At 50.9% G+C, this 13,492-nt stretch overlaps 1 protein-coding gene across 1 annotated transcript; it reads left to right on the forward strand.

Moving 5' to 3' along the window:
- Positions 1-770: 770 nt before the first annotated feature.
- On the forward strand, positions 771-5,662 carry FRAT2 (FRAT regulator of WNT signaling pathway 2). Its single transcript, XM_037495975.2, has one exon. The coding sequence runs from the start codon at positions 784-786 to the stop codon at positions 1,465-1,467; it is 684 nt and encodes a 227-aa protein (XP_037351872.1). The 5' UTR covers positions 771-783; the 3' UTR covers positions 1,468-5,662.
- Positions 5,663-13,492: the final 7,830 nt, after the last annotated feature.

Below are 13,492 nucleotides of genomic sequence, written 5' to 3' on the forward strand. Positions count from 1 at the left end.
CTTTAGCCCCCGCAGAGGCACGTCCTTCCCTCGGGACGTGCCGGGGGCTCGAGAACCCGGCGGAGGGGGCAGGCTCGGAGTAACCCTAACCCCAACCCCACCTCTGGGGTTGGAGCCAGCCCTCCCTGGCAAAGCGCCCCGCCTCGCGATGCCCACCTCCTTTCCCCGCCCCCACCTCCCCGAAGCCGGCCGGCCGCCGGAACCCGCCCCTCCCCCACACGCCGGGTCTCGGGGACTGCGGGTGCGCGGGGCCGGGCCTGGGCGGGCCCCGGCGCTGCTGACACGTGGGGAGGGCGGAAGCGCCGGCGGAGGAGGGGTTGTGTGTGGGATGGGTGTGTTCGAGCGTGGGCGAAACCAACTCGAGCCGCCTCGGGGGGTCTCCATTCCCTTATGCTGCATTCCAGGCCGGGGAAGGACGAAGCTCTCCTCACGCCAGGGACCCGCGCATAGCCAAACTGGTAGAAAACACGAGAAGGATCCAGCGGCAGCCCCGTGCTGTCCACGACCAACCCTGCTCTGGGCGCCTCCTCGCGCGCCCCCCCGGCCCCGCGCGGTGGTAGGGCCCGGCGGCGACGTCACCCATTGTTTACAAATCAACCCGCGCCGGCAAGCTCCCGGCTCTGGCGGCGGCTGGCGCGCGGCGCGAGTGCCCGGCGGCTTCGGACTTCCGCGTCCGCCCGGGCGTCGCCTCAGTCCCGCACCCGGCCCCGGCGCGGCCCACCGAGCCCGCGGGCAGCCGAGCCCCAGCGACCCCGCGCAGCCGCGGGCGCCCGGGCGGGGGCCATGCCGTGCCGGCGGGAGGAGGAGGAGGACGCCGGCGAGGATGCGGAGGGGGAGGACGACGAGAGCCTCCTCCTGCTGGAGCGGTCGGTGGCGCTGGGCGGCTCGGCCGAGGTGGACCGGCTGGTGGCCCAGATCGGCGAGACGCTGCAGCTGGACGCGGCGCACGACGGCCCGGCCTCCCCGCGCGCGCCCCCGGGGCCTCCGCTGCGGCCGCCGGCTGCCGTGCGAATGGACAAGGCCCGGCCCCCCGCGCTGCCGCTGCTCCTGCCGCGCGCGCCGGCCGAGGCGGCGGGCCCGGCGCCCCCGGGGGCCCTGCGCTGCGCCCTCGGGGACCGCGGCCGCGTGCGGGGCCGGGCTGCGCCCTATTTCGTGGCGGAGCTCGCCGCGGGCCCCAGCGCTCTGACGGGGCCGTGCCGGCGAGGATGGCTCCGGGGCGCCGTCTCCTCCCGTCGCCTGCAGCAGCGACGATGGCCCCCGACTGGGGCTCGTGCCCGCGACGACGACCCTCACCGGCTCCTGCAGCAGCTCGTGCTCTCGGGAAACCTCATCAAGGAGGCCGTGCGGAGGCTCCAGCGTGCAGTCGCCGCGGTCGCGGCCACGGGCCCCGCCGGCGCCCCTGCGCCCGGGGGCGGCCGCGGCGGACCGGATACCGTTTCCCTGCAACCCTCTGGCACCTTGCTCTGACCCGGGGCCCGAGAGGAGGCCTCCACGCTGATGCATCAATGTCCGGCCGTCACCAAGCCCGAGCCGAAGCCGCCGTCGCCGTCCTGCGAGCGATCGCCTAGACTTCGGGGAAGCGGGTGGGCAGAGACCTCAAGCCGAAGTTACTGGCCCCAGCGAGGCTGTCGGAGAAAACTTGAACTTGGAAAAATGCACTGCATGGGCCAGGACGCTTCCGTGCCGCGTGAGAATTCCCCGGCCAGATCGGGGCCGAGGACCTCAGATAAACTGAGAGAACTATGGCAGCTACTTGCATTGACTTGTACCTGATTAACCCTTGGGGGCATCGTGTGTTTGGATTGCTTAAGGATAGGGCTCCAAGGGGTGGGAATCGCGAGGGCTTTTTAACAGTACTTGAAAACTAATGACACATTTTCTTTATTTTATGGTGGAGGAGCTTAGTGAAAATGGTGCTACAATTGCTGTGCAAAGAAATTTCCTGAGGGGGAAAAAAAGAATGTATAAGCTTGGTGGTGGGTGGCTAGGCATCAACCCCCTTCTCCCACCTGACTGGTGGGGGTGGGAGATTTGAACTCCAGTTTGAGGGTGGGGGGGCGGTCAAGGGAAGGTAGAGGATTTTTGAAAGTGGTGAGTTGGGGTTGAATGTGTACTTTTAAATGACTTGACCTTGTCACCTGTGGTTCAAGGTCATTGTGTGCTGTACTTGGAAGGCTGTGGAGTTCCTGGGAGAGCTCACTCACCCCCTTGACTTTCTCTCTTGCTCCAGGAAGACCCCTGTCTGTGCTTTGCTACCTCTTCGAGTCTCCTGAGGACACACAGGCATGTGGGAAGAGTTGTTTTTTATGCTTTCCTCTTTCCAGAAGGCCGTCTTCTCCCGTGAGGCCACTCTTGGCCATGCCATGAGCTTTCTCAGAAACAGTCATAAACAACCTCTGGAGTCTCTTTCCTGTCCTCCCGGATGGCCTTCCTTATCCCACTCTTTCTGGTGTCTGCAGCAGGGTGGATGAGACTGGTTGTTTTTCTGCTCTTTTCTGGTCTCCGTGGAGCCCTGGGCCGGATCCTCCCCTGGGGCCTCACCCCTCAGTTTCCTCCTGCCACCAGCTCTTCTTTGTGAGTGACTGAAACCTTTTATAAAATGTGACTCTCCGAGAGGAGAAACTGTTGGCTCTACCCTAGTGAAACTTGATGGCGCTTTAAGTAAGCTGCCACCCCCGAACTTTAAGGTAGCCAAATCAATTTTAAAAAATTCAATGGCTTGTACATCCTCCAGATGTAGCTATTGATGTACACTTCGCACCGGAGTGTCTGGAATTGTGGTGGTCCTGATTTATAGGATTTCTTAATTAAAATGTCTGCTGAATAAATTTGATTTTTGTTTTGGAGCATGGCTTGACTTTTTGGTGGAAGGTGGGAGGAAGGTAAACAGGTAATAATAGAGTGCACTTGCTGGGGATGGGGGTCTGGGCAAATGTTTGGGGTCAGCTCAGCACAGAATACCAATAGAGTTCCAGTACTTGAGTATTTCTGCACTGATACTCCACAAGTTCAGCAAATTAAGTACAAGTTTTTATAAGCTACTTGATGGGCTTCCCCTCTCTTTGTGGAATAAGAACTTATTCCAGAAACACGTTCTAGGTTGGAGGTCAGAGGCCAAGCTATTTGCTTTGTCTGGAGGAAAATGGAGGGGTTGTGAGTTTTCATCTGAATTTCTTGTATGTGAAGAATGGGGAGGGCACAAGCTGGTGTTCTCCCTTGAGACACCCAGTCTTGAACGGTGACCTAGGAAAAAGAAAACAGGGTTTGGTTTTTGTTTTTAAAGATTTTTTTAAATGTATTTATGCACACGAGAACTGGGTTGTAGGCCAGAGGTAGGGAGGAGGGGTGAGAGGATTCGCCAGAGACAGAGTGGGGAGCACAACAGGTGGATCTACTGAAATACACTGCTGAGGGGAGCAGTGGGCAAGACAAGAGAGGCTGTGCCATATATGGGTTAGCTTCCTGGCTGGGATCAAACTCATGCTGCAATGTCTGGCGATAGCTTGATGGAATTGAGACTTTAACCTGTGTGTCACTAGGGAGGCCTAGGGTTTGGTTTTTGGTAGCTGTAAATTGGTTTAGTTTGAGCAGACAAGGGTTAAAATAATTTAAGCGGCCCCTAGATCTCTTGCCCTGAGTTCCGTCTGCCCCAAGCATAGAAATCTTGCTAAGTCCCTTCCAAATTGCTCCCTGGCCCTTTTCAAGGAAGCCTTTATTGGTACACTCCAGTTGCGCTAACCAGCTCTCAGGGACCTCTGCTTGGCACCTCTTCCTTGCCTGCCTGCTACTCCTCCACTCTGGATCTGCAGAAGGAGGCTGGTGATCAGTGACTTGGTTTGACTCAGCCCTGCTGCTCACCAGCTGTGTCCTAGGGAGCAAGTCACTGCTGTTTTTTTCCTTGAAGCAATAGTACTTCATAGGGGAGTTGGAGGGTTAAATGAGGACTTGAGGTGTCTAGGACATGTAGTGTTCAAAAATGATTAGCTGCTCATTCTTTGAATCACTACAGCCTTTTCCTCCTCTGGGGGACCCATATTCTCCTAAATGTGCCCCACTTACTCTCCTTAACACTCCAGCCATCCCTTTTTTCCACTTTGAGCACATGCTGTCCCTAACCTTTTCTGCAGCTGTACCCTTTTAAGTACCTTTTCCTGAACTTCCAAAAGGATGTCTCCAAATGGCCCGTGCCTCTGCTCTCATCTTTCTGGGGAATAGCACTCACTGCGCATACGCATGCCAGGGACTGTTCTGCGTGCTGTAAATCGTATTTCATATTCTGCCTTTATGTGCCGTGAGGTAGGCACTCTTTCCTCTAGTTTATAAATCAGGACACTAAGGCCCAGGAGATTAAGTCATTTGCCTGAAGTCACCTTTTAAATGTTGGAGCTGGGATTTGAAACCAAGTAGGCTGGCCCTAGAATCTGCTGCTTCTGTCAACCTGATCCTCCAGTCATACTGAACGTGATGAGACTTAATACCATTTTATTTTATTTTTTTTTTAAGAAGTGGGGTATGGGCCAGAGTTGTGGGGGGTGAGAAGATTCACCAGAGAGAGTGGGGAGTGCAACAGGCAGATGTACACTGCTGAGGGGAGCAGCGGGTGAGACAGCAGAGGTCTGCCGCTCCATTTGGCTTGCTCCCCGGCTGGCCAGGGATCGAACTCGCACCACAAAGGCCTCAGACAGCTTCACAGCACAGCGCTCAACCCCCTGTGCCACCAGGGAGGCCTAACCCCATTTTCTTATGATGATTGAAGTTCTCAATAGCATCCTACAAACTCTGACCCACTAAATAATACAATAGCATTCCCATCCACATGTGTGCAGGTTGCTTCTAGGGTGAGGCAGCTTTCATATATCCTGGAAAACCCATAGGCAGGTTTGCAGGAGAGGCCACAATATTATATATGGCTGCTTGCTGCTTTTAGACTCTCGAGTCCTTTTAAGATAAAGGCATAGGACCAAGATGGTGAGGTTTCATCTGGTGCCAACATCCTATGGCTCTGAAATATGGCCAGAATAGCACTCAGGAATGAAATTAGAATGGTTACTACAGGATAAGAAAATCTACAGGACCTGAAAAGCAAGGGAAAGAGAACTAACAGCCGTGTTATAGGCTGTGCTCTGATAGGCACCTTCTACAACATGTTACTTGGGGAGAGGAATTTTTAGTGGTCGAACAGTTTTTAAACTCATGACTCTTAAGTCAATTGTGATGCCTCCAGTTCTAACCCACCCACCCACACCTTCCTTTATGAACCCCAGTTCCTACTACTGATCCTGCCGTTCGCAAAGGCTATAGAGAGCTTCATGCTGGTCTCAGGCCTAGCAAGTATCTGCATGTCAAGGAAGTGATGTCCATTTCCAAGTTGCTGCTGCTTGGAAAAAGCTAATATTTGACTGAGGAATGATTTGGGCTGGGAGATCCCTATACCCTTGGAGTGAATGGACAGAGTTAAGACAACTCTGCCTTCTGAAGGGGCCAAGGCCTAGGTTTCCCTGATAAATTCTGTAAATCTTGAGCCCTGAAGGACCAGAACAAGGAGGGAACTAGCAAAGAGGAGTATGTGTGTGTACATTCGTTGAGGGATACGTGGACTGGTAGTAAGAGTTTCATGTAAGAAATTACAGGGACAGGGCCTTCCCGGTGGCGCAGCGGTTGAGCGCTGGGTTGCGAAGCTGCCCGCAGCCTCTGCAGTGCCAGTTCTATCCCCGGCCGCTCAGCCGCCACTGGAGGAGGGTCCCACGTGGCGCGCGGACCTCTCCTGCTGCCCGCTGCTCCCCTCAGCAGTGTACTTTGGTCCTTCTGCCTGCTCTGCTCCCCGCTCTGGCTCTGGTGAATTCTCTCACCCTCCCGCGCTTCTGACTGTACCCAGTGCTTGTATAAATAAATAAATAAATAAATCTTTAAAAAAAATAAAAAAAGAAATTACAGGGACAGCAGCCTGGTGCTTCACAAATGACTAGGAGCTGGAGAGATAGCCGGCTGGAGATGATAAAGATTTGGCAGTTACAGCTAAGGGGTGTGTGGAGCCTGGGAGATGCTATCAGTTGGGAAGTAGTGCTAGTTAATGTACGTAGCACTTACCTGTTCCAGGCTCTGTTCTAAGTAATTCGTAAAGACCAGCTCATCAAATTTACGAGGGAGGAAGAAGAATAAACAAAAGCGCAGACAGAAAGTAAGTGTAGAACCAAGAGAAGCCAAGGGCAGCAGATGGGTGAACTGTAAGGCATGGTGGAATATATGTGTGTGTGTCTACATTTGTGTGCTCACAACACACAGCTGAACCGAAGTTATTTCCGTGTGTCTCCTCCATGGTCAGCCAGGGTATATGGAATCCAATGTTGCTCAGTGACTTTCATTGTCTTCTTTGAACCCTGAAGTTGTTCAACTTCCCTTGATCAGCACCAGTAAGTAGCGTGTTTTGAACATCTGCTCTGTGAGTTTGTCCCTTCCTTAATCAGTTGGGAAAAAAAGGACTATTTATGGTGCATCTGGAGAAAGGTGATTATGACTCCCAGTATCTGGGGAAGGCTTTCAGGGAAATCATTTTTAACTCATATTAGACTGGATTCCAATTTAGACGGTAGAAACGAAATAGGCAAAAGGCAGGGCAAAGGTAACAAGATGATAACCTGCTTGTGATTATTTTATTTTTAACTAGCCCAGATCAGATCAATAAGTCAAACAAACTGCCTGAACAGCCTATCAATTGGGGGTTGTGAATTTTACTTCTTATGAGTCAGTTCATTGATAGGAGGGACAGTTAATAAACTCCTTGGCATCTGATTTAGTTTTCATTCTAAAGTGTAAGAGGGCCTCCATGGTGGCGCAACGGGTTGAGCCCAGCACTGTGAAACTGTCCGCAGCCTCTGCAGCACGGGTTTGATTCCCGGCTGGCCAGGGAGATTCCCATATGATGTGGCAGACCTCTGCTGTCTTGCCTCCTGCCCCCCTCAGCATTGTACTTCAGTATATCTGCCTGTTCTGTTCCCCACTCTGTCTCTGGTGAATCCTTCCACCCTCCTGCATCTCTGGCCTGTACCCCAGTTCTTATATAAAAATAAATAAATCTTAAAAAAAAAGTGTAAGATAAAGAGAAGAAGGACTCATTCATATTAAAAAACAACAAAACTGCCTGGGCATCCAGGCATGAAATGTTATACAAAGTGGTTTCAAGGGCCTTCCTGGTGGCGCAAGGGGTTAAGTCTCAGCACTATCAAGGTATACTCAGCCACTGTGGCATGAGTTCCATCCCCAGCCAGGGAGGTGACCCACAGGGCACTGTAGACCTCTCCTGTCTGGCCTGCTGCTCCCCACACTGTCTCTGGTGAATCGTCTCACACCACCCCCACCACCCCCGCACCTCTGGCCTATACCCCAGTTCTTTTTTTTTTTTTTTTAATTTTTAAAAAAAAATTTTTTTTTATAGAGGCATGTTTTTATTTATTTATTAATTTGTTTGTTTGTTTGTTTATACAAGCACTGGGTACAGTCAGAAGTGCGGGAGGGTGAGAGAATTCACCAGAGCCAGAGCAGGGAGCAGAGCAGGCAGAAGGACCGAAGCACACTGCTGAGCGGAGCAGCGGGCGGCAGGAGAGGTCTGCGCGCCATGTGGGACCCTCCTCTGGTGGCCGGGGAGCAGCTGGGGATCGAACTGGCGCCGCAGAGGACACGGGCAGCTTCGCAACCAGCGCTCAACCGCTGCGCCACCAGGGAGGCCCTATACCCCAGTTCTTGCATGCATAATAAATAAAAATAAATTTTAAAAAACAACAACAACAACAAAGTGGTTTCAAGAGCCAATGTCAGACCCGTGGCCTCACCGTGGTAGGTCACTTTGTGGGAATTTACCTCAACGATCCCCCTGAGCCTCGCTAGGACTGGGCACCCAGCCTTTCCCTCCTTAGCCTTGTCCTCTATAGCATCTTTCTTCAGTCTTGCCCTTTGCTTATCTGCATGTGCAGTGGGTCTCACCTGGTTGAGTAAATCTTTCCCTGGTCATTCCCATCTTCCAATTGCTAGGCAGTACAACTCTTCATCTGTGCCCCAGATACCCCGCTCAGCTTCCACAAGTCTGTTGAAATCACCCATTTGTTTGCTGTGCAAATATTTACTAAATGCCAATACCCAGGGGGTGTCACTAAATGCAGTTATGTTTCAGGCAGTGGCCTAAGCGTTTTTTACCATCATTAGGTCAATGAATCATCACAACCCGATGAAGCAGGGACTTTATTTTTATCACACTTAGAGGATGGGGAATGTGGGGTCAGGAAGGTAAAACCCAAGGTTATTGGAAATCACTTTAAAAAAAGCCAGCATTTCCACCAAGGCAGTCTGGTTCTAGAGTCCGCATTTTAAACCTGGTACTGTGTTGAGGCCTGCGGGTTTTCTCTTGGAAAAATGTCTCTTCTTGTCTTTCCTTCTATTCCCACCCAGCCCCTTATCACCTAGTGACTGGATGCTGTAACTGCCATTCAACTGATCTGGCTGACCATAAAGTTCCCCCTCGACCTCAGCCCAATCCCAACACTGAGTTGCCTGATAATCTGCCTAAAACATCCTCTTCATACATATGGCCATCACAGAATAATCCTCTGCCATCACAGAATAATCTCTTTAGGGAAAAAAAATACATTCCCATATGAGCCCCTGAGATAATCCTGTAATAACAGTAAATAAAACGAAGAGAAAGAACAAAGTGAACTTGAAGATAAGCTCCTGTGAAGAAATTGCACAATTTTCTCAGTACAAATTATAGACAGGAGGGGACAGGGCAGGCATGCAGAGGTTCAGCTGAGCAGACTTTGGATCGGAACGGGCTGGGTTTGCTGAAAGAAACAGGGGAGTTAAGAGTAGTAGTTCTAGGGGCCTCCCTGGTGGCTCAAGGGGATAAGCACCACACTATGAAGCAATCTGGAGCCTCTGCAGCATGAGTTCGATCCCTGGCCAGCCAGAGAGCAACCCACATGGTGAGGCAGACCCTTCCTGACTTGCCTGCTGCGCCCCTCGGCAGTGTACTTCAGTCAATCTGACTGTTCTTTCCCCACTCTGTCTCTGGTGAATCCTCTCACCCTCTGTTTCTCTGGCCTGTACCCCAGCTCTTGTATGCATAAATAAATAAATCTTTAAAGAAAATATAAAAAAAAAAAAACAGCTCGAAGAAGTCATTAAGAGGCAGGATTGTCCACAAAAAGACTTAGAACAGTGGTCTTAAATGCAATAGTTTCCAGGAATGATGTTTTATTATTGGAGTGTAGTATCTTCTATCTGCTCATTTAATCTTCACATGATTCTTCAAGGCAAACTCTATTCTTATGCCCATTTTGCAGATGAGTTGAGATTACTGAGGTTAAAGACCTCCCAAATCCACGGCTAGCAATGGAGGGCTGCCTGCAGAGCCCAGGCTTTTATCTATTATGCCTTCTGGGAAACAGTTACGGGTGGGAGGGTTACTTTTTCTCCCTTCAGTTATGGATGGAAAGAAAACCAAGAGGCAGCCCCGCATGGTGCCCAGGAGAGTGTTTACCCCTTTGCCTGAACCCGTTTTCAGTGTTCAATAGGCGCGCACCTTGCAGTGGAAACTCCCTGGGCTTCCATCACTAAATGAGGTGGTAGCACTCGACTGCTGAAGGCTGAGCTCTCCTGGGGCTGACATTCTGTGATTACTGAGCATTAGTGGAAGAGGGGGGAGCTAATTGAGTGAGTTGGTAATTTGGTTGCCAGGGTAACTGTTTCCTGATTGGAAGGAAGGGATCACAGGGTTGGACACAGACTTTGCTCGATAGGAAAGTCTGTCTGATCTTCGCTCCATGTTTCTGCTTCTGAGCTGGAAAAGGAAAGAGGGGGAAAAAAAGGGTAAAAATTGAATCCAAATATCGTAGCATTTATACCTAATTTAGAATGAAATCTTGGGGTGGCTGACTGGGGTTCTCTATGAAATGTGGCATTCTTTTCTCCAAACCCCATGTTATTTGCCAATTTCTACATTTTATTTTTCAGTCTTTCTAATGAAATGACTCTGGTCTTTTATCTCGCCCAGGCCATTTTCTGTGGCCAGCTGCTTTTGTAGATTGTTAAAACATTTTGAGAACCATTTACCTGCCTTTTCTGAGCTCAGCCCAGGGAGCCAGGGCGGTTTTCTGGGTCCCAGTGGCAGGGCCACCACATCAAACAACTGCAGGGTGTCATTCACATTGTATATGTGGAGTTGTGCAGTGAACAGTATACAACTACGTGTGATGGCTATCCAGCTATTGGAAAGAAGCCTGAACAGGAAACCTGGAGACTGTTAGGTCTTTGACTTCACAAATGACTTTGGTGCATCAATCTATCCTGGTCCCTTCCTGGATATAAGATGGTTAAATAACTGCAAAGAAAATTGTTTAAACCTTGACTTATGCCAAAAAAAGGACCTGGGAGTGACTAGTAAGGCTTCGAAGGATTTTTTAAAAGATGGATGACTGATAGAGTTATAGTGCATTCGTTTTCCCATCTTCCTTTTTTTTTTTTTTTTTTTAAAGATTTATTTATTTATTTATACAAGCACAGGGTACAGTCAGAAGGGCGGGAGGGTGAGAGATTCACCAGAGCCAGAGCGGAGAGCAGAGCAGGCAGAAGGACCAAGGTACACTGCTGAGGGGAGCAGCGGGCGGCAGGAGAGGTCTGCGTGCCATGTGGGACCCTCATGTGGGACCCTCCTCCGGTGGCCGGCAGCAGCTGGGGATCGAACCAGCACTGTAGAGGTTGCAGGCAGCTTCGCAACCCAGCGCTCAACCGCTGCGCCACCGGGGAGGCCCCCATCTTCCTTTTTTAAGAAGGGGGTTGCACTGTGTGACTCTATAATTGAGTTCTCTTAAACCAATCATCCTTATTACAAGAAGTGAGCAAGGTTGGTGCAGTAGCATTGAATCAGTGAGCTGGGCTGTGGAGTGCACCTAACCCTTTGACTGCCAAGAAATCCCGCTCCAAGCAGTCTCAGAGCTCCTCCAGCACGAGGGCAAGTCAGTACCTGACTACTTTTCCCTGCTACTCTGCACCCAGATGTGGTAGCCCTTAGTGTTGTTGGAGGTTCCCTTCCTCAATTTGTGTAAAAGCTTTCATAACATCCTTCCCTTGCTGAGCAGCAAGAAACTGGGCTGCCCACAACCCTTTCTGGGCAGGTTGTGGGAAATGCTGGTTTGTTATGTTCCGAAGGTACTTTTCTCAAGAGACCATTAGGGTTCGAATGTGCATTTGTGAGAAAATGGGGAGACACAGTCAAACTGCTATTGGGTTAAAAAGGGGGTCAGGGGCCTCCCTGGTGGCACAAAGGGTTAAGTCTCAGCATTATGAAGCAATCTGCAGCCACAGCCCTCCAGGGAGCTAACCCACAGGGTGCAGCAGACCTCACCTGTCTCCCCTCAGCAGTGTATTTCAGTCAATCTGCCTGTTCTGCTCCCCAGCCTGTCTCTGGTGCATCCTCTCAACTCCCTGCACCTCTGACCTACACCCCAGCGCTTATATGCATAAATAAATGTTTAAAAAAAGCGGAGGGTAGGTCAGAGAATCAGGACTCTAAGTCAATCCAGAACACTTCTGGAATCACTGTATGCCCTAGTTTCATGACAAATCAAGGACCCAGTTTTTCAGCTACTTGGGGATAGTCCTGAGAAGGAAGGGGCAGGGACTACATGTTGTTCATCTTCAGTACATGCCAGTCACCAGAAACACTTTTTCTGATCTCATTTCTCATCTGTTGTACAAGATGAGAAACTGAAGCCCACAGAGGTTGAGCAACTTGTCCAAGGTCCCCACTTACTAAGTGGACTTGAACCCTGGAATACCCTGTCACCAGCCTGGTTCCTTCCTGGAGGGACTAGACTGGAGTAACGCACAACTGGAAGGAGAGAGAAGGGCTGCTTCCTCACAGTTTAGGGAAGAGAATAATTCCTTAATCCACTCCCAGCTAACCTTCCCACAGGAGGCTTGCCTCTTCAGTAGCTAATCAACAGCTGCCCCAGTCTTAGGGCTACCATGTGAAACAAGTCCACATAATGACCAAAGCAGGAGAATAAACAGTGTTAAATCCCCGTCTGCAGTGACTGATCTTATGTCCTTTGCTAATACAGGCAGAGGCTGTGCTTCATAAAACAGCTCCATCACGGACTAGTAATCCAAAAGGTTCTAAGGTTTTGGTGAATGGGATTGGTCCAAAACCTGACCTCACTTTCATTTAATTTCATGCCAGCACCAATACACACCCAGGCGAGCAGACCCTGTCTAACTAGTGAGCTGCTCAGACACAAAGGCACTCTAATTACCATCTGCAAGCCAGGCTGACAAGGATTTCAAGTGTTTTCATGTTCATGGAGATGAGAGAAATGTGTTCTGTACATCTTTCCCACCGGCAGCAAGTATAAAATAAAACCAAACCCCCAAACCCAACACATTTATTAAAAACAGATATTCCAGTTAAGTTAAAATCCTGTAATCAGGATGGCCACAATTCCAGACACTCCGGTGCGAAGTGTAGATATGTCAACAGCCACATCTGGATGATGCACAAGCCATTGAATCTTATAAAACTAAAACACCAACAAAAACCGGTCTTAAGATCCCTCAAGAGTGAACAAACAGTATATCACAACCACTTCACCACGGTTCACAATGGCAAAGCCTGCAGCTTCTCCATTTGGAGGGTCACATTTTCTACTCAGTTTCCTTCACTTACAAAGGCAAGCTGGCCGGCTGGGGGAAGGGCAAAGGGAGGAAATCAACTATCCAGGGAATTGCAGCTGTTATTGCAAATGGCCCCGGAGAGCCCATTATAAGCTGCTGTGCGTGTGTCCCTGGAGTGGCTGTCACGTGGTGTTTCCCCAGCCTGGGCCCCCAGGAGCGCCAACACCAACGCGCTTGAGCAGGACAGCAGAGCTGAGGGAGAGAGGAGGGACCCCAGGTCCACGTTTTCGTGAAAGCCCAGGGCGCCGGCGCCCAGCAGATCCCCGCGTCTCCACACCCGGTGTCCTCAGGAGACTCCAGCACTTGCAAAACACCGCGCTCTACTCCGAGTACAGGCAGAATCCCGCGACTCCAGGGCAGTGCTGGAGCCTCGCAACCCGAGTACGTCCAGGAAATAATGACCTTGAACCCGACGAGGGGCGGGCGGGCCGGCGGTGAAAATACACTTTAGAGCAGATGTAAGGTTCTCTCCAGGCCTCACCCTACCCTTCCCCAGCACTGCACCGGGGGCGCACGGCCTTCCCCGCTACTTGAGAACCTCAGTCAGTTGCAAAGCGGGGTGGCAGAGAAAAGTTATGCTTATTCAACTCCCAAAACGGTTTTGTCATGGTACCCCTTGTTTTATATTAAGAACCAACACCCCAAAAAACATGAGATGGGTTTTCTTAAGTACTGCAAATGTTCGAGTCTGAAGAGTTCGCAGTGCCCACTGAAATGATCATCTAGTCATGTTCCCACCCTCAAAGGGATCAGGAAGCAGCCCTGAACAGGC

This window comes from Talpa occidentalis, unplaced genomic scaffold, assembly GCF_014898055.3.
Source record: "Talpa occidentalis isolate TD23 unplaced genomic scaffold, MPIMG_talOcc4v2.1 talOcc4.8, whole genome shotgun sequence".
Lineage (NCBI taxonomy): Eukaryota > Metazoa > Chordata > Mammalia > Eulipotyphla > Talpidae > Talpa > Talpa occidentalis.